This window comes from Tachyglossus aculeatus, chromosome 20, assembly GCF_015852505.1.
Source record: "Tachyglossus aculeatus isolate mTacAcu1 chromosome 20, mTacAcu1.pri, whole genome shotgun sequence".
Classification (NCBI taxonomy): Eukaryota; Metazoa; Chordata; class Mammalia; order Monotremata; family Tachyglossidae; genus Tachyglossus; species Tachyglossus aculeatus.
In genome coordinates this window covers 28,720,342-28,741,901 of record NC_052085.1, presented here as the reverse complement: position 1 = coordinate 28,741,901, position 21,560 = coordinate 28,720,342, and the positions used below count along the sequence as shown (strand labels likewise).

General features: G+C 43.1%; 1 protein-coding gene across 3 annotated transcripts in view; it reads right to left on the bottom strand.

Annotated features, from left to right (window-relative positions):
- Window positions 1–5,969: 5,969 nt before the first annotated feature.
- The window catches only part of GRM5 (glutamate metabotropic receptor 5), a 205,589-nt gene continuing 189,998 nt past the window's right edge, over window positions 5,970–21,560 (bottom strand). For all 3 annotated transcript variants that reach the window (XM_038762028.1, XM_038762030.1, XM_038762029.1), the window contains one exon: window positions 5,970–8,504. In XM_038762028.1, coding sequence (XP_038617956.1) covers window positions 7,691–8,504 — 814 coding nt within the window. In that variant the 3' untranslated portion in view covers window positions 5,970–7,690. The remainder of the gene's footprint in view (window positions 8,505–21,560) is intronic.

Here is a 21,560-nt window from a genome sequence, read left to right as displayed (position 1 = left end):
CCCACAGTACAAAGGGATGGTCTATTAGCTTCCAGATTCCAGTTCAAACTTTGACCTCTTAGCTAGCTCTGTCTGACCTTCTGTTCACACTGGTCCTTTTCCCAAGACCTTCACTAGGGCAAATATTTCTCTGGAGGTAATCCCCATCCTCCCCAGTGATTCTAGCAAACATGCCATCCCTTTCTCAGATGTAATTTCTTCCAGAATGAGATTCAATCAAAATTATTTTCCCCAAGCGACTGTTAGCATTCTTGACTTTCCTTTTGGCTCTCCTCAATCACTGCACCCTCTATTCCTTCCCTTTTGCTTGGTTTCAGGGTGGTGTGGTCTCAGTCCTGTTGAGAGAAGGAGACTGAGTTGCTAATCCTCTCGGAGATCTCTAACACCCTGGATCCTTCCTCATTCTGCCCCCCACCCCATAATTCAGAGAAACTGGAACATGAGTCAGTCCTGGACTTGGTCCTGCAAGAAAATGGGGAAATGTTTGTACTGAGCTTCAGGATCCTGACTTCCCTCTTTGCACAAAATGCTTTTAAGAGTGGCAGCAGTACAAACGGAAATTCCAAAATATTCTTCAAAATAATCTAAGCCTGGGGGAGACCTCACTAACTAAACTCTGGCTCGCTTATTTAAAGGAGTCCTGCTTGGGTTCCCATACGCCACTCTAAACTTTCTCTTGCAGATTTCAGGTGGGAAGAAAGAAAGGGGGAATCAGACATCCTGATGAAGACCCCGAAGCTGCCACTGAAACAGTGTGGCCTACTGGAAAGAGCTGGGGCCTGGGACTCAGAGGACCTGGGTCCTAATCCCGACTCCATAATAATAATAATTTTGGTATTTGTTAAGCGCTTACTATGTGCAAAGCACTGTTCTAAGCTCTGGGGAGGATACAAAGTGATCAGGTTGTCCCATGTGGGGCTCACAATTTTAATCCCCATTTTACAGATGAGGTAACTGAGGCACAGAGAAGTGAAGTGACTTGCCCAAAGTCACACAGCTGACAAGTGGCGGAGCCGGGATTAGAACCCACAATCTCTGACTGCCGAGCCCCTGCTCTTAGCACTGAGCCACGCTGCTTCTCAGCCCGCTACCTAACCTTGGGCAAACCACTTATATTTACTGAGAGGTAAATAAATGGACTCAACTATCCATTATACATATACATACAGTGATGAGATGGGGTATAAATGAATTTTTAAGGCATGGGGTGGCTGATGGGTTGAGGTGACGTGAGAGATTAAGAAAAATTAGAGAAGGCTTGTTTGAGGAGGTAGGATTTCAGGAGGGCTTTGAAGGTGGGGAGAGCTGCCATCTGTCAAATTAAGGGCTCATATTGTTCCACACATGCTCCCCAATTCCCTCAAAGTCTTCTAGCCGAAACACGGAGTGAAAACACTCACTAGATCTGAACTGAGTGAATTTTCATTCTTCAGTCTTCAAGTCTCCCAGTGGGCATCTCAGGATTACTCTGTGCAGCCAATAGCTTCCTTCTAGACTGTTGATTCTGCCAGGGAGGGATTGAATATCTTTTTTTCAATCAATCAGTGGTATTTATTGATCACTTATTGTGTGCAGAATATTGTATTAAGCTCTTGGGACAGTACAGTACAACAGAGTTGGTAGACATGTTCCCTGTCCACAGTGTGTATATAGTCTAGAGGGGACGGCAGATCGTATAAATAAATAGTGAATATGTACCTAAGTGCTGTGGGGCTGAGAGTAAGGTGACTATCAAGTGCCCAAAGGATATTCATTCATTCATTCAATCGTATTTATTGAGTGAGCGCTTACTGTGTGCAGAGCACTGTACTAAGTGCTTGGGAAGTACAAGCCGGCAACATACAGAGATGGTCCCTACCCAACAACGGGCTCACAGACCCAAGTGTGTAGAGGACAAAGAGAGCAGATGGAGTTGGGGAAAAGGGGGCTTACCTGAGAAAGACCCCTTGGAGGTCTTCCCACAGCTCTAATCACGTTTCCATTGTATGGGGCGGCAGAATCAAAGCTAAGGTGAGGGGAGGAGGGAGAGAGGTGGTAGTTAGCTCACAACTTTTCTGTCCATTTTGACAGCAAAACCACTGTTGTGTTTGCCTTATTTGTAAAGACACTTGTCAACCATTGAACGGGCACTGCCAGCAGATGAAGACGCACTTTCGCCTGCCAACCTAAGAGTGCTGGGCACATAATATGTTGCCAACTTGTACTTCCCAAGCGGTTAGTACAGTGCTCTGCACACAGTAAGCGCTCAATAAATATGATTGATTGATTGATAATGCAAGCATTACACATGCTACACAAGGCGATGCAATGACATCATACAGAATGGTCTGCAGAAATCTGCAAGACCTACGATGTTTCAATGGGAGAGCAGCACAACGTGGCTAAATGGAAAGAGAACGGGCTTTGGAGTCAGAGGTCATGGGTTCAAATCCCGACTCCGCCAGTTGTCAGCTGTGTGACTTTGGGCAAGTCACTTAACTTCTCTGTGCCTCAGTTACCTCAACTGTAAAATGGGGATTAAGACTGTGAGCCCCCACACCGTGGGACAACCTGATCACCTTGTAACCTCCCCAGTGCTTAGAACAGTGCTTTGCACATAGTAAGCACTTAATAAATGCCATCATCATTATTAGTGGAAGGAGCTCCAGCCTGGAAGTCAGAGGACCAGGGTTCTAAACCTGTGAGATCACAGCAGATCTCACAGGAGGCAGAATAACTGAGTTTGGTGAGGAAAAGGGAGGCAGTCAAACTTTTATTTCTTTTTTTGTGTGTTTTTACTCTGCACACAGACCCATCTGTGAGAGCAATGGCAGCCTCATAAATCCAAGAAATCACTCAACGTTGTCCGGATGTCGATAGAGGCGCAGGGTGCGGGTGGTAATGATTTTTTCAGACCAGAGGCCCATCTGCATCTTGTAAAAATTAAGGCCCAGCTCATTAGATCTTCGTGAATAACATTAAGATCACATTTAAAATTAGCTGTAAAAAAAGAAAGCAAGTCATATCACAGGGTTTTTAATACTGTTCAAAAAGTACCTGACTCTACACAAACACCAACTATAACATGATGTAGACAACTGAGAACAAGCAAATGGATTTTTAAAGTGCTGAAATAAATTACACTTATGCAAGTACAAAGCAAAACAAAGCTGATAAAAATGTTAAATCTTATGAAAAAATCATCTGCAAGTCACATCAAAAAAACTTTACATTCGCTATCGTTTTAATAGTTGAAGCAGCGACAACATAAAAAAGATACGGGCACAAAATGTTTAAAACCAAGTTGGTTATAAGTTGTTCGCAAAAAATAATTCATTACCAGCACTTGTAGCCCACATAAATCTTTTAGAATTGGCACCATCTCTCTAACATCTATAATCTATATAGATTTCTAATTACAAATACCATCAGCAGCTGCCATTGAACCGTAGAAGTACACGTAATATACATAGTATATTTGTTCACATTTTGACAAATCAGTGAAACTGAGCCTCCAATCTTGTCATTTAGGCCTTACTGACCAGACAGTCAAATTTTAATCCCCTACCAAATTGATCTTGGACCCATTTTTTATGCTTTCACTGATCTGCATTTTTGTTTTCACAGTATAAAATTATAAATGGCAATGACGAGAGTTTTTTTTTTTTTTGACCACTTCAATGTTACTGATAGGAAGTCAGAGTGAAAAGAGAATTTAGGATAACACCAGAGACGCCTCTGGGGCATCAGGCTCTGCTGGGAGACTAGCCTACGAAACTTTTTGTTCTTGACGAGGGTTTGGATTTCCGGGTTGGAAGTCAGAAAACTGCAGTTGAATCCCCATCGGCCTCATTTGGGGCCACTGTATTCCCTGCTCCTTTTCAGGAATGCGGAATCTTTCTAAAAACGGGAGTAGCTTGGGGAAGCCTGCGGTGACGGATAGTCAAGAATTAGTCTGATTTTTGTTTTTCTTGCCATGAGGGAAATCTTAGGTAGTTTTTCCTTCCCAATCTGCTTCAGGCTGATATGACAATTCGCCAACTAACCTTCCCAACCCAGCACCCGCCACGTCTGACCTGAGTCAGGGAACCAGAATGTCCTCGCGGGGATGGAAGAAAGGACAGACCACTAGAGTCTCAGGAATCATGAGTTCAATTAGCTTCTTTCTCCTTCGTCCTGATGCCAATCTTCTCTCTTTTATTGGCATTACATTTCACATGTGACACTCAGAATCCCGACTCTTCAAATCTGGGGCTTGTTATTTGCTTGTTCTGTGTCCTTCGGAACATTTTCTGTTGACTAGGAAGTCCAACAGATTTTTCCAATTATCTCATATCTACCCCAGTGCTTAGTAAGGTGCTTGATACCTGATAAGCACTTAACAATTACCACAATTTCTAGTCCAAAGAGCCAATCTGGATTCCCAGTTAAACATTCTAGAACATAGTCTAGCCCTAGTACCGATACTGAATCCTCTTTGTGTTGGATATTTGGTATCCGGGGATACATATAGGTGAAGAGTTGGCAAAGAGACTGACAGGGGTCAGTAGAATTACTAAGTGGAATGGCAATGAGTTTTTCACCAAGAAAATTAGGTGATTCAGGTTAATTAGTAATTAGATTACCTGAATTACCAGATGGAGATGGATTAATAGGAAGTGGTAATCAACCCTTAAAACTCTGGGAAACAAGTCTGTGTCTACTCTAAAGGTGAAATCCCCACTGTCAATTAGAATGCAATTTTGGTAAATGACAATTTATTTAGGAGTTTTCCACAGATGAGAGTTTATGTATACTGAATTATGATTTTTCACTCTTCTTTCTCCCCCTGGAATGCTCTCTCTTTTAGGAAAGAGTAGCAGAAGACAGACGATGTGATGGGGTGGAATGTTGATTAAAAAAAAGTACTTTCCTTTTGGATCAACGGAGTTTAATATAAAGAACAATTCGCTTGGGGCTCTAAAAGTATACAACACTATTGAGTAGATAAATGAAAAAGAAAGCACTTACTTCAATATACTTAATACAGAAGAGTGACAAAGACATTTCACTTCCTAAGTGATTATCTTTTTCTACATTTGAATACCCTACTTTTTTGATGGTAGTCTCTTTGCCAGGCACTGTACTAAGCACTGGGGTAGATACAAGGTAATCAGCTTGGACACAATCCATGTCCCACATGGGGATCGCAGCCTTAATTCCCATTTTACAGATAAGGAAACTGAGACCCAGAGAAGTTAAGCAATTTGAGCAAGGTCACACAGCAGGCAAGTAGCGGAGCCAGGATTAGAACCCAGGTCTTCTGCCTCTTAGGTCCGTGCTCTTTCTACTACGCTGCTTCCCTACTTCCAAAGTGAGGCTCGGAAAGATTGGAGGGTTTATACGTGTCCAGTTCTGTTTCTCAGGCCGGGGCAGAGATTTTGCTTCCAGTGAAGCGAAGGGAGTTAGCTAGCTACTAAATCCTTTCAAAAACATGTGGGTGGTATCTCTAGGATTGGGTTTGGCGAATAGTGTCGGTTTCAAATGTTAATCTGGCAACTGGATGTTTTGATCAAAAGCAGATACCTAAACAGACAGAGACCTGGAATGTGCAAGTTATCTTCCATTTGTGCCCGAAGAGCTATCTGTAGGACGCCTACAAATGCTAGTCGGCTGAAAAGTTTCATTTATTCAACCTTTTCTGGAGTTCCAGAAAAGCAGACGGACCGAGATTTCTTTCAAGTATCTCTCTGAGGTCAGAACCTCAGGGCATGTGGCTATAGCCTCACCTCGGAGTTGCTGAAACCCGCTATTTGCAGCGTGCTACATACAGTTAGGCAGACACAAATGGTCAGCAGTGGAAATATCATCGACCAAGTAATTAATGTGCTTTCGCTGTGTCGTCACTCATTTTGGGAGTATTGGCATCGTAGAGAAAAAAACTCCACGCTGGATAGTGAACTAATGAAAGGAATACATTTCTGGTTCCCCCCCGCCCCACCCTACCCCACTAAAAACACATAATAGCCTCAATATAAGGCTTCCTCCCATAAGGCTATCTTCAGAATAAGGCTGCATCAGCTCAACTCTGGAACCCAGTAAAATTTCCTCCTTCTACTACTATCCTGATTAATCCATAAAGTTTGGCACCTGAGGGATAGCTGAGTAATGAGGATGGAAGAAAGATCGTGTTTTAAGTGCTGAGCTCTATTTTCTACATAGCGACGCCTATCAAAACCCCGTTGTTTCTATCCATACGTCGTTTAAAAAGTGCAGTAACAGCATGAAGTGCCCTACTTATAACATTTCAAAAAAGGAAAATAGGTTTCAAGAAGGAAAACGTGACCAGTTTCCTTGTGTTTCCTAGGATCTGCTAAGAAACTCAAGTCAGCGTTGGTTGGAATTCTCTAAGGTTTCTTCTGTTTGAACCTTGACTCTGTATTGCTTTGAGAACCAACTTCTATCCCAGGTCAGAGCTGCATCGCCCAGGCAGTTAAAATTGTTCCCTTTTGGTGGGGGCAGGGGTCTCCTCTAAGCCATCCTTGTCAGTTTGTAATCTTCAGTGATTTATGATCACGACAGCTAACTTCAACAACGGTCCCTAAGATAATGGCCATGTCTTCATCAGAGTACGGATCACTTTCTCAGTTGTCAGGAGTTAAAAGGACTGAGAAAAATCTTGGATGTGTATCAGGTTCTGCCACGCAAAGAATGGGGGAGGTGCCCAAAAGTGAACCTTAGCGAACAACGAGGCCCGTAAGAATGACTTCATGTCATCACGGACGCGGCTGTATTCAGCTCAGCGATACTGCTAGAAATATAATCTTCTCCTAAACGAGTTGCCCTGATATGGGAATTACAAAACAGTGCTCCAGAAAATATTTTTTGCTACTCCAGTATTGATTGGCAACATGGTGAAATAGTCAGGAGATCTTCCGTGGGTTTGGAGGTTGAATGCGGGTAGATCCAATGGCAACAAGTTTGAATTTCGGATCGATGCTCCTAGAAGATCTCAACACATCAGTCATCTGAGACACGTCTCCGGTAAAAGCCCTAAAGGGTGCAGTCACTTCTCTGCAAACCATGTGGTAGGGTGAGCATGGAGCCCGCTGCTGGGAAAGTTCTGGAGTGATTGGACAGAAGTTACTGCTTTTCAAGTTCTTCATAGAAAAAATGCCTGACGTTGGTCCCAGATATAAAGTCCGTTAGAAAATGTACATTCGCGATTAGTCTTCTATTCTTGACAAAAGATCAAGATTCATTTCTGGGGTAAGAATCAAAGTAATCGAAACAAAACGTTTTTACAGTTACGACCTTCTCTCTCTCACCCTCTCTCTCTCTCTCCCTCTTTTTTCCACTTCCTGTACACCCAGTTCTCAGTTAATCCTAAAGCAAAGCACTTGGTATGTAACTGATTTAACAGACTCCTTAAAAGCCCTCACGAGTAGACGCAGTGTTTCTTAAAAGCCCGTGTTTTCTAAGGCCACTAGAAGAAAATCTGCCAGTAGATTTTTTTTTTTTTGTTCGTTTGTTTGCTTTGTAAATAGCACTCTAAATCTGGTGTTTCCGTGACTCCGGTTCCATACGCCCCTCTTCTCCAGTTCGTATCAAGACCACCCTTGCCGGACCCCCCCACCCACGAACGCTGTGTAAACACAAGAGATCTCAGAGGCTTGGCTTTCTGGGCTTGGCCTGCTCACCACCGATCTCCAACCTTGCCTCCCTGTGACATTCACAACGAAGACGAGCTTTGAGTGTAATCTCTTATGATTAGAGTGTCATATTTAGGCGAGGATGGGATGCAGAGGGCCGATTCGGAAACGGGGGAGTTGGGCGAAGCGCTGCCAGAATCCACCGAGTCTCTGAAGGGAGAGGGCGGGGTGAGGGCCACCAGCTCCTCCAGCTCCGGCTTTGCAGCCGCGGCTTCCGGAGGGTTCTCCCTGGCGGGCCCCCCGACGGGCTTCCCGGGCTGGGCCCCGCCGTTCACCTCGATGGACGGGAGCGGCTGGATCTCGGCGTAAGTCGTCATGGTGGTCGGCAGCTGAATCTCCTTGGGGATCAGGTAGGAAGAGCAGAGGGGGGCGGCCACCATGGCGCCCGGGGTGGCGGTGGACAGCATCATGGAGTTCAGCTCGCTGATGTTGGCCGTGAAGCGCGTCACCACGCTGCTGATCTGTTCCATCAGCGAGCCCTGCGAGGAGCTGCTCCTCTGGGCGGGCTCGGACTGGAAGGACGGGACGTCGTCGTCTGTGCGGCTGCCTGAGCCCGCCCGGCGGCTGACCGTGGTGATGGGCGAAGGGGTCTGCGGCCGGAAGTGGGCAGGCCGCTGCTCCTCCGCCTCGGACACGTCGTACAGCGTCTTGGAGCCGGTCTCGGGGAAGGGGCCGGCGCCGAGCCTGCTGTCGGGGCTCTTGGAGAACGGCTTGATGACGGCCGTCTGGTTGGGGTTCTCCTTCTTGTTGATGTGGATGGACAGCCTCTGCCAGAGGTGCTGGCCCCGGCTACTCTTCTCATTCTGGGCCCACGTGACGGACTTCCCGTTGGAGCTGTGAACAGAAGCCAGAGGAGACGGTGAGTGACCCGGTGACGCTCGTTTTTCCCCGACCGGGCTGACCTTGGGCCGCCAGAGGGGAACGAGGGTCTGAGAGCCACCAGGAAGACAAGCCACAGAGATGCACGCCACAGGATGGAACGGGACATGGACTGATGCGCTGACAGAGGAATTGCTTTTTCACTGATTGGCCCAGGGAGATGAGATCCGAGGAGCGATGGAGCTAACCTGTTGTCGACTCGGTACCGTCACGTGTGAATTAAGGTGGGGGAACGGGGGACGGTTCTGCACTCACTTTTCAACTCGGAATGACTCGACTGGTGCTTCTCGACTGTTTTTATCTTTATTTATTTTATTATTCTAATTTTTGAGAGCATCACTTTCAGAAGAAGCATTTTCTTCAGTGTACCATCCCAAGTCAAGGCTGGGACATGCACAGCCTCTGGGGAAGAAGGCAGATGATCTTCCCTCTATTGAGACTATGGGGCCCCTTGGCTTCTAATTATCAGAAGGATGATGAATCTCTACTACTACACTGTCTTGTCAATGCCTTCGCCAGCCTTCTTACCTTTGGAGATCAGTGGAGGCTCCTCACGTGAGATGGAAGAGGGGGTAAGAATCAAGTCAGTGAATCTTCCTCCTCTGCCCTCACCCATTCTGTGCTGGGGACCACTCCCTATTGCCTCAGAAGAATCAATGAGGGTATTAGGTTGACCATGATCACAGAAGAATGGGTTGTTGTCTGGGAAGGAGTTAAAAGTACTATAGATCCTGTCTGTGATTGCCATGGAAATTAGTACTAGAATTAGTTTAGTACAGTGCTCTGCACACAGTAAGCACTCAATAAATATGATTGAACGAATGAATTAGTTACCATTCATTCCTTCTATGGAGGAGGATTTTTTTTTAAAATGGTACTTGCTAAATGCTTACTATGTAGTAAGCGCTAGGGTAATGCAAACTAATCAAGTCAAACACAGTTCCACATCCCATGTCTTAATCTTAGTCCCCATTTTACAGATGAGGTAACTTAAGCACAGAGGAGCTAAGTAAGATGCCCAAGGAAACACAGCAGATAAGTGGTGGAGCCGGAATTAGAACCCAGGTCCTCAGACTCTCAGGCCCGTGCTCTTTCCATTAGGCCATGCTGCTTCTTTACGCTTCTACTTCTCCTTAGGCTTCTATTAGTGACATGGTAAAAAATGGTTTGAAAAATCCCAGTTGATTAGAAATCTTCCCAAGAAATATCAGTGGCATGCTTAGCAATAATTTAAGTACTTCTGAAATTGAAACCTTTGGGATTTACATCTAGATCTACTTTATTAGATTGTTACTTAATGTAAAACATCTAACTATAGTTTATTAGATTGTGACAATGTAAAATCAAAATGTTAAGACCAAAGAAAACCCTGTTTTCAGAGTGAGGCTTAAATTGATTTTCATGTGTGCTTCTGCTCCTCCCAGCAATTAAATATAGTCCTAAGGCCAGGGAAATTTAACCCTTGACTCCAAGCATATAGGACTTTTAGGAATATGTCTTTCCCATGCTGATAGCTCTTCTCAGCCCTAACTACAACCCAAATTGGTGAGCCCAATAGCTCAGAAAGCACAATCAATCAATCAATCAATCAATCGCATTTATTGAGCACTTACTGTGTGCAGAGCACTGTACTAAGCACTTGGCAACATACAAGAGACAGTCCCTACCCAACAGTGGGCTCACAGTCTAGAAGGGGGAGACAAGGAACAAAAACCAAACATATTAACAAAATAAAATAAATAGAATAGATATGTACAAGTAAAATAAATAAATAAATAGAGTAATAAATATGTACAAACATATATACATATATACAGGATACAAAATGTTAAGACCAAACAATACAGAATAACAGAGACACAGACCTAGGGCGCCAGAAAAGAGAGAACTGAAGCATTTATACTTATACTGCCAATGGCATCCACTTAAGAAATGGGAACCCTAGAGCCCTCCTCACATTGCAACTTGGTTTTATGGTCAGCAGAATCAACGGCTAAGTCCAAAATCTGTTTAACTAAAACGTATTTTCTCTGAGGCTCCAGACTGGCACACGATATTGGGATTGGATGAGTTCATTAAACTCGGAAGGACTGAACTGTGTCAAGGTTACGCCAATCAAGGCTCCTTGACATTGTCGGAAGGATTTTTTTAATGCAATCAGGGCTAGCTCTGTCCTGAATGACCTCTCTGAACTTCGTTTGAGTTTGGAGGTCCGTGCTTCCCGTTTTGGAGAGGGGGATGGTCAGTGGGACCCGGGTCCTAGAGACCTTCTTAACTCTCCCTTCTAAAGTGTACCTCAAATCCTTAGTCTTCATTTCTTTCCTCACTTGCTACAGTTATTTTTTTTCCAAAACCTGGGGCAATTTAACAACATAAATGCCATCATTATTATTATTATTAACATTTAGTAGCCTTTGGCAAACTGTAATCAAGACACCCTTGTTCACTCAAGTAGGGTTTTTAAGGTGATCTTAAGACAGCCCAAGTAATCAATCATATTTACTGAGCATTTAACTATTTACAGAGCACTGTTCTTTGTGCCTGGGAGAGTGCAATACAACAGAAAGAGCAGAGATATTCCCTGCCCATATAACTTCAATCAATCATGTTTATTGAGTGCTTATTGTGTGCAGAGCATTGTACTAAGCACTTGGGAGAGTACAAAGTAACAATAAAACAGACACATCTCCTGCTCAACATGCACACCATTATTTAATTGCTTACTTTTGTTTCATCAGATGCCATTCTGCTCTTGCTCTTTTACCAAGTGAATGTTTGCAATTTGAGACCTCCTCTCTTCTACTACCAATCAAGCAAGCAATGGAATTTACTGAGCACTTACTGTGTACACGGCACTGTACTAAGCACGTGGGAGAGTATAACTGAATAAGTATAGATGACCCCACCTACAAGGAGCACATATTCATTCAATCGTATTTATTGAGCGCTTACTGTGTTTGGAGCATTGTACCAAGTGCTTGCGAGAGTACAATAAAACAATAAACAGACACACTCCCTGCCCATAAGAGCTTACAGAACTAGAAGGGGACACGAAAAAATAAAAGAAATTATGGGTGGATATGGACATAAGGGCTGAGAAGCTGGGGCAGAGCTGAGTAGAAGTGCTCTTATCCACCCTAGCGCTTAATACAGTGCCTGGCACATAGTAAGCGCTTGACAAATACCACAATTATCATTATTATTATTTTATCAATGTGCTTAATGGGAACAGACTCATATGCAGAGGAGACACAGGAGCGAGGGCTAAAATGGGGAAGTGAGGGCTTAATCAGTGAAGGCCTCTTGGAGAAGTAGAAGACTTTGAGAGCAGGGACCATGTCTTTTAGACTTGTATCAAAAAGCTCCCAAACACAGAACCCACCACGCTGTGTAGAGTAGCCACTCAATCAATGTTGTTTCCAATTCTCACAGTCCTCCTTAACAAATATTTTGAAAAATCATGGTTAAGTCTACAGTCTCCTCTCTCAAAAGGGCCAGTTATAGCCCATTGCAAGTGTAATCTGTTTTAAATATTGCATGTTTCTCTCAAGTTGCAAGAATACAATTTAGTTTTCCCTTCCATTACTCTTCGCACAGTTGGGTTCATATAGCTCTTAAAAATGTCATTTGAACTAGGGATGCTCCTAATGTAACTGAAGTTTGCACTATTAATCACTTCCTCCTTTGTGCTTCGTGATGTTTCAGGAGCATGTAGAGACTGTCTCTCCAAAAAGACTTTTCAGAAGGACCAGACATTTCACCACTGAATTATTCATGCTGAAATTTAAGTCATTCACGTAAAATATGTTAAGTCGCTCAGAAGTATACTCAGTAAAATGGGGCAGAACGGTTCAGCTGATCAGTTACTGCCTGCTGGTAATTTTCAAAAGCATATCTAAGACTACAAGACTGATTTTTATGCTTTTCCCCCAACATCCTTTATAACCTAATGTAACTGAAAATACATTTTTTGAGAGCAATGTCTTGAAATTTAAAATTGCACTTCTTCACGAGTACCACATTAAATAAAAAAGTTCCATTTTGAGACTATATAATGCCTATTATCTTGATGACCAAACACTTACATGTTATCTTTAACAAATACCAAACTGTTCAACAAAAAAGAAAATGACTGAATAATGTTAGTAATTTTTATCAGTTCCTATAAAATAAATGTGAGTAAACAGCTGCCCCACACTAAAAAATGTAATTACTCTCATGATGCTTTTCACACAAGCCAAAGTAAAACCCAATCAAAATGGATGCTAGAATAGCATTTCACCAAGGTGATTTAGCTTAGTCTCTTTGTCCTAAGCGCTTTCTTTTTTTTTTCCTTTTGGACTGGGGGGGGTTATTTGATAAGGACGATTGATTGATACGATTGATTGATAAGGACTTACTATGTGCCAGACACTGTACTAAGTGCTGGGGCAGATACAAGCTAATCAGTCCACCTACCCCATGAAGCTCACTGAATTAATCCCATTTTATAGATGAGGTAACTGAAGCACAGAGAAGTTACTTGCCCAAGGTCACACAGCAGACAAGTGGGGGAGGCGGGATTAGAACCCAGGTCCTTCTGGCTCTCAGCTCTATCCACTAGGACGTGCTGCTTCTCTTTAAAGCAACTTATCCCTATTGTCTGAGAGTCTTTAAGAGTCTACAGGCCACCCAAAGTCCAAATCATTAAACATTTTAATTAGAATGAGGAAAAAAACCAAGTTTTTCAGTTTAGCTATGCCTACACTCCACCATCCAGCACACAGGATTTCAATTAGCACACAGCAGAGATGCGGTTTGGTGTTACCTAGAAACCCCTTCCTTAGTGGAGCTTCAGATCTGAGTTTAGAAAAGGAAAGAGGTCTTGCTGGGTAGTTGTTGATTTTTCTAAAGTGAGGGACAAAGGCCAGCTGTGTCTCCTGATAAGTTTTTAGCTCTGCTGGCTGCCTTTGATGTAGAATTGATGTCTTCGCTGGCCTGATAAACAACAACTGGAGCAAAGGCTGAGAAGGCCAAGTGCTGGGGCTATAGGCTATCCATTCTGCTAGGATCCAAAGGAACATCTGTTTATTCCTTAGCAAATCCAATTCTTTAATAGGCTCATGCGCAATTGGCCTGTGATCCTTCCGGGGAATTAACATCTGAGATGTCTGGTGGTGGTGACGGACATATTTCAGGATCCTATGCTTGAATCTTTCCAGAGACAGGGCATTTCCAAGACAGTTGTCACCTGTGAAATCCCTTACAGTTCAGGTCCAATGATAGTGACCACTTTTTTTTTAAATGGTATTTGTTAAGTGTTCCCTATGTGTCAAGCACTGTTCTACGGGCTGGGGTAGATACAAAATAATCAGGTTGGACACAGTCCCTGTCCCACAGGGACTCACAGTCTTGATCCCCATTTTACAGATTAGGGAACTGAAGTGCAGAGAAGTTAAGTGACTTGTCCAAGGTCACACAGCAGACAAGTGGCGGAGCCGGAATTAGAACCCAGGGCCTCTGACTTCCAGGGCCTGTATATATGTATATATGTTTGTGCATATTTATTACTCTATTTATTTATTTTACTTGTACATATTTATTCTATTTATTTTATTTTGTTAATATGTTTTGTTTTGTTGTCTGTCTCCCCCTTCCAGACTGGGAGCCTGCTGCTGGGTAGGGACCGTCTCTATATGTTGCCAGCTTGTACTTCCCAAGCGCTTAGTACAGTACTCTGCACACAGTAAGCGCTCAATAAATACGATTGAATGAATGAATGAATGAGGGCCATGCTCTTTCCACTAGACCACACTGCAGCACTATTCCATGAAGACCACCTGATTCCGATTTTCTAAAGGGTTTACAGCCTAAAGAGGGGAAGAACAAGCCCACAGAAGCATCAGTAATAATAATAATAATAATTCATTCATTCAATCATATTTACTGAGCGCTTACTGCGTGCAGAACACTGTACTAAGACACACATAACAATATGACAAGCAACAGACACATTCCTTGATCACAATGAGCTTATAGTCTTATAATTGTGGTATTTGTTAAGTGCTTACTAAGTACTAAGAACTGGGGTAGATACAAGGTAATCGGGCTGGACACTGTCCCTATCCCACACGGGGCTCACAGTCTTCGTCCCTATTTTACAGATGAGGTAACTGAGGCACAGAGAAGTGAAGTGACTTGCCCGAGGTCACACGGCAGACAAGTGGCAGAGCCGGGCATAGAACCCAGGTCCTTCTGACTCTCAGGCCCGGGCTCTATCCACAGGGTCATGTTGCTGTTCTACAAGTTAAAAATCCATCAATTCAAAATCCAAGACTTCAACAACCATGGTATCCGTTATTATAGTATTATAATTACCTATTATAATAATGGGATTTATTAAACGCTTACTATGTGCAAAAACACTGTTCTAAGCACTGATAGTAATGATAGCATTTATTGAGTGGTGCATTGTATTAAGTAGTACCAAATAATGCAGTGGCAAGGAGTTGCAAAGATTCTAAGTTAGCTGGAATTAAGATTAGAAGATGAATGTTTGCGATCTTTGTGTATTTGTGTGGGCATGGCTGGGAATCCCCTAGAACTGAAAATGGAAACTTGGCTCTCTCTCTCTGGTTGTAAAATGGGAGAAAAAATCCACAAGAAAGCTTTCATTTTAACAGAAAAGCATGTCTCTGATAAACCTTACTTTAATCTCTTTTCACGTTTGTCTCTCTCTCTAGATTTTAAGCTGCTTGTGGGCAACTGTTGCGTTGTCCTCTCCCAAGTCTTTAGTACAGTGCTCTGCACACAGTAAGTGCTTGATAAACACCACTGATTAATTGATTGTGGTCCTGAAGGGGAGTGGATTGATCATGCATCTAAGGGTCAAGGTTTTTTTTGCGTGTTTGCTTTTTTCTTTGTATACGGGAGTTTGGTCTGAAGCGGACTGTGCCTCATTCAGAATAGTATTCCTGGCTAACACTCTCCCTAATGAAGGATCCGCTCATTAACTTCAAAAGGCTGACATAAAAACATTTCTAAGACAATTGGACAACTGCAGACTCGAGGACTTGGATGGTTTGGGACACTTGGGCCTGCTGACTGATGGCACTATCTCTACACTTACTTCTCCCAAAATTCCCCACGGGAGGCAACATCTCTAAAACGATTGTCAAGACACGCTGTCAGTTTGGGGCCAGATGGCGGGAACTGTGGAATGGCTCATTAAAAGCATAACATTAGCCCTAAAATTGAACTGTCAGTTCATTCATTTCTTATTATCAGTTTCAAGAACTTGGCATGCCGTTCTACTTGACTGGGTAGAATTAATCTTCATTCTTTCGCACTGTAAACCAGAGCCCAGGGTAAACACCTTGAAACGGAGACCGTTCTCAGTCCGGAATCTGAAGGCAAGATTTCTAAGCGAGTCTGAACGGATCGGCAGGGATAGACTTTCATCTAAATTTGCAACTGGATTTGTTGTTGTCACTTCAGGGTTCCAGGATAGGATAAACAATTGTATCCACTTTCTCTTTCCTTCCTATCTGTGAGTTATTTTAGTGGCTATCTCCCCTGCTAGGTTATAAACTCTGAGGGCAGAAATTATGTCTATTTACTTAATTTTACTCTCCCAAGCGCTAAGTGCAGTGCTCTGCACACGGTAAGCACTTATTGATTGTAGCATATAAGACCACAAGCAGCATCTTTATTGATTATTGACTGATCCATCCAGCCCATGATTCTGTTTCTGACAGTGGCACCAAAGAATGCTGGAAAGGTGACATGGCTGCTCTCTCTCTCTCTATATGTATATATACATCTATGTATATATGTTTGTATATACATACATATATATGTACATATGTATATATATATACATATATACATATGTATATATACCTGTATATATGTATATATGTTTGTGCATATTTATTACTCTATTAATTAATTAATTTATTTATTTTATTTGTGCATGCATATCTATTCTATTTATTTTATTTTGTTAGTATGTTTGGTTTTGTTCTCTGTCTCCCCCTTTTAGACTGTGAGACCACTGTTGGGTAGGGACTGTCTCTATATGTTGCCAACTTGTACTTCCCAAGCGCTTAGTACAGTGCTCTGCACACAGTAAGTGCTCAATAAATACGATTGATTGATTGATTGATTGCTCTCTTGGACAAAAAACCTTAGATAGGCCCTCCAACATAATTTTTTAAAAATATTCACTGCATTTGTTAAGCGCTTACTAAGTGTCGGGCACTGTGCTAAATGCCAGGGAAGGTACAAGATAATCATGTTGGACAGAGTTCCTGTCCCACACAGGGCTCACAGTGCTAATCCCCGTTTTACAGATGAGGTAACTGAAACACAGAGAAGTGATTAGCCCAAGGACACAGAGCAGACAATTCTGGAGCTAAGATGAGAACCCAGGTACTTCTGACTTCTATTCATTCAATCGTATTTATTGAGCGCTTACTGTGTGCAGAGCACTGTACTAAGCACTTGGGAAGTACAAGTTGGCAACATATAGAGATGGTCCCTACCCAACAGTGGGCTCACAGTCTGGAAGGGGGAGACAGAGAACAAAACAAAACGTATTAACAAAATAAAATAAATAGAATAAATATGTACAAATAAAATAAATAGAGTAATAAATACGCACGAGCATATACATATATATAGGTGCTGTGGGGAGGGGAAGAAGGTAAGATGGGGGGACGGGGATGGGGAGATGGGGGAGAGGAAGGAGGGGGCTCAGTCTGTTCTATGCCTGTGCTCTATCCACTAAGGCATGCTGTGTCTCAAATACTGGGATTATGTTACCTATTTCTAGAGCCAATTTCATTCCATTTACATAGCTACTGTAGTTCCCCATTAAAATCATATACAATAATAATAATGGTATTTGTTAAGTGCTTACTATGTGCCAAGAACTGTTCTATGTGCTGGGCACTGTTCTAAGCACTGGATACACACACACACACACACACACACACACACACACACACACACACTCACGGGCTTGACAATACTGTAAAACAGCAGATGAGAATCTCTTCTCTGCGTATCTATACCAGGACAGAGAAGAGATTTTCATTACCTGTTGTTTTGTAGTATGATCAAGCACAGGAAGCAGCGTAACTTGGGAAACATCTCAACTTTTCCTTCTATCCAGAAGGTCTTATGGCAACCCAGAACCAAACAGGTTGTCGAGGGTACTTTTAAACTGAAAGGCAGTGGGAGTACTTACGAATTCCCACTGAGGCATCAGGAGAAGTTTCTTACTGAAATCACTGGCACCAGAGTAGGAAACTCTTGGGCTTTTCTGCCTGTCTTCCAGCCAATCAATCAATCAATGATATTTATTGAGTACATACTGTGTGCAGACCATTAGACTCAGCGTTGGGGAGTGTAAGATAAAAGAGATGTGGTAGTCGTGATTCCTGCCCACAAGGAGCTTACAGTCTAGCGGGTGAAAGAATTATTTGTCTGCGGGCAGGGAACTTATCTACTAATTCTGTTATATTGCACTCTCCCAAGTGGTTCGTACAGTGCTCTGCACACCATCAGCACTCAATAAATATGATTGCTTGATTGGTGTTAGACATATTTCAGGATCCTATGCTTGATTTTTCCCAGAGAAAGAGAATTTCAAGGATGATTGTCACCTCTAAATTCCCTTACAGCTCAGATCCAGCAATGGTGACCTTACTGACTTTTCCATCACGTTTCATGAAAACCAGGTGTCCAGGGCTTAGACTGGATGAGACACAACTAATACTTGATTCCTGCTCACTAGAGGGCTTACAGTCTAAACTGGGGAAGGACAGGCCCACTGAAACATCAACAGTTCAAAATCCATCAATTCAAAATCCAAGGCTTCAAAAGTAGCAGTAGCAGTGATAGCATTTATTGAACACCAGCTTGGTGCGGTGCACTGTACTAGGTTTCTGGGAAGTACCAAATAACAAAGTGACATAGTCCTTGTCCACAAGGAACAGGTCGTGGGCTCAAATCCCGGCTCCACCACTTGTCTGCTGTGTGACTTTGGGCAAGTCACTTAACTTCTCTGGGCCTCAGTTCCCTCATCTGTAAAATGGGGATGAAAACTGTGAGCCCCACGTGGGACAACCTGATTATCTTGTATCTACTCCAGCGCTTAACAAATACCAACATTATTATTATTATTATTATTATTATTATTATTATTATTACCTTCTAACCGGGGAGAAACATATCAAACTCAGCCTTCAAAAACCCAGCAGCAGAAACAGTCACATTTTATTACTGCTCACAGGGTGCTAGATTTAAGAGGGGGAAATCTGAAATCCTCAAGTTTCCTCTCACAGGGTTCATGATCATTTGTCTCCTGGGGGCAAATAGAAAGTGTCTGGGGCTTTCTGTGGTTTGCATCAGAATTTAAATTTTTCTGTTGCCCTGCCAAGGGTTGGGGGAAGGGGGTAAGAGGGTGGGTGGAAATCCCATGGGAAAATCCCCAGGAAACAACTTCCATTTACAGAAATTCTGTGGAAAGAAACCGTTGCCAACCACCCACACACGTCTTGATCCTGTTCCACCATTTTTATGATATTTGTTAAACACTTAAAATGTGTCAAGCAGTGTTCTAAGCACCGGGGTAGATACAAGTAAATCAGCCTGGATACATTCCCTGACCCACATGGGGACTCAACGTCAAATAGGAGGGAGATGCAGATATTGCATCCCCATTTTGTACTTGAGGAAACTGAAGCACAGAGTAGTGAAGTGACTTGCCCAAGGTTCCACAGCAGGCAAGTGGCCTGGTCCCCTCCTGACTCCTCAAATCTCCTAGGCAACAACCTAACTTACCAACCACTCAAAAAGGTGAACAGCCAGTTGCACAGTTCTTCAGTTTTTCCCAATCTCTGTCATCACAATTTGGAAGACGAGAAGTCTAAACAGGATTAAATGGTGATCAATGATCCACAAGTGAATTGCTCCTCTGGTCATTGAGTATTTAAATTTCATCTGGAGGTTATTTATTTTAGCATCTGTCTCCCCTGTTAGACTGTAAGCTCCTTGAGCACTTAGTACAATGCCCTCCATATAGAAGGTGGTTAATAAGTATAACTGATTGATTGAAGGTATAGTACACCCCTTCAGCAGGGTACTCCCCACTGAGATCTGTGCAGAAAGAACTCGCAGTCGGCTTGGATGGAGCCTTTGAACCTGGACTGTCTCCAGGGCTTTAGGCTCTTAGATGAGTGGCAATTCTGGAGGGAAAGAAACTCCCATCCATTGTTTCTCCCTCCTATCCACTGGGAATTCCAGCTCGACTTTGGAAAGGGCTTGGGGGTGTGTGGGTGAAGGATGAAAGGTGAAGGGGACAGAGGTACACTCACAGCATCCCCTCAGGACAGACTGCTGCAGAGAATTTCAGATTCAAGCAAACCAGTCAGGCTCTGAACCTGGCCTATGATGCTTCGGGGTGGAAGGCAGAAAGACCCCTTGGCCTCACAGTGGGATTTGGTGGAATTCTTAGTGGCAGAACCCCAGGAAGTCAGGGGTTTCCACTTAGCCTCTCATTCGTCATCGAGGCAGGGAACAGGCTGTGGGAGGGGGAAGGGTAGAAAGCTGAACTTTCAGTACCTTTTTCAGAAACACCATTTGGGGAGTTGAAAGAGTCTCTTCTGTCTGGGAAGTAAGTGGACTCAGTGCTCTATGACTTAGGTTCTTAGCTCTCTCTAGACACCCATTACCTTGGATTTCCAGAGCACTTGAATCATCTGAAAGCTTTTTCATGTCTATTGTCTCACTTTGTCCTACTGAAATTCCCATAAGGTGAGAAGTAGGGTGGTCTAGTGGAAAGTGGACAGGCCAGGGAATCAGAGGACCTGGGTTCTAATCTCGGCTCTGTCACTGGTCTGCTGTGTGACCTTGGGCAAGTCCCTTAACTTCTCTGTGCTTCAGTTACCTCATCTGTAAAATGGAGATTAAATCCTACTCGGTCCTACTTAGACTATGAGGCCCACATGGGACAGGGACTGGGTCCAATCTGATTATCTTGTGTCTAACCCCGGGGTTTATAATAGTCAGTCCTTCATAAGTGCCATTTAAGGGAAAAAAAGAAGCAAGTCTCATTACCCACATTTTAAAGGTAAGGAGACTCAGGGCCAGGGAGGTCAAACGATTCACCTGAGGTCACCCAGCAGGCGAGTGACAGAGATAGGCCTAAAACCTAGGTGACTTGAAACATGGCCTGGCTCTTTCCACTAGACCACATTGTCTCATCCTCCCTATTATATTTCTACTCCTATTATTGCCAATGAAAGAAAATGAGACTCAGTGAGAAATACATTCAAATGAATTGCTGAGATTAAAACCACCAAGAAAAAATAAGAAATTTGGCTGCTGCTCTATGTACCAAAACATTTTCATCCCGGTGGTTTCCATAGTTCCTGGGAATAGACCACAAGGGAAACCATTCACACAATACAAGATGAGGAGACTACTTAGATTTTTTAAAAACTGTATTTGTTAAGCACTTACTATGTGCACTAAGCACTGAGGTAAATAATCAATTGTATTTATTGAATGCTTACTTTGTGCAGAGCACTATACTAAGCACTTGGGAGAGTACAACAGAATTAGCAGACATGATCCCTGCCCGTAACGAGCTTGCAGTCTAGAGGGATACAGGTTGGACTCAGTCCATGTCCCACATGGGGCTCACAGCCTTAATCCCCATTTTACAGCTGAGGTAACTGAGGCACATAGAAGTACAGTAACTCAGATTTCTTTCACTTACAGAAGCCAGTAGCCTGAAACTCCCCACTGAAAAAATAGGAGAAGGTTGTGTGCCGGAGAAAAAAAAATCAGCATAAAACAAATTGTGGTTTCACCAACCCTCATGTAGGGTTGTGTGAAATCGACAGTTAAACTCTCTAAAACCACCAGGCCCTGTGGGGAGTTGAATATCCCATCTAGTCCCACCAAGGCTTCATTTTTATTGAGGACCAGACTGGTGTAGAGTTATGAGCTGAATTGTCT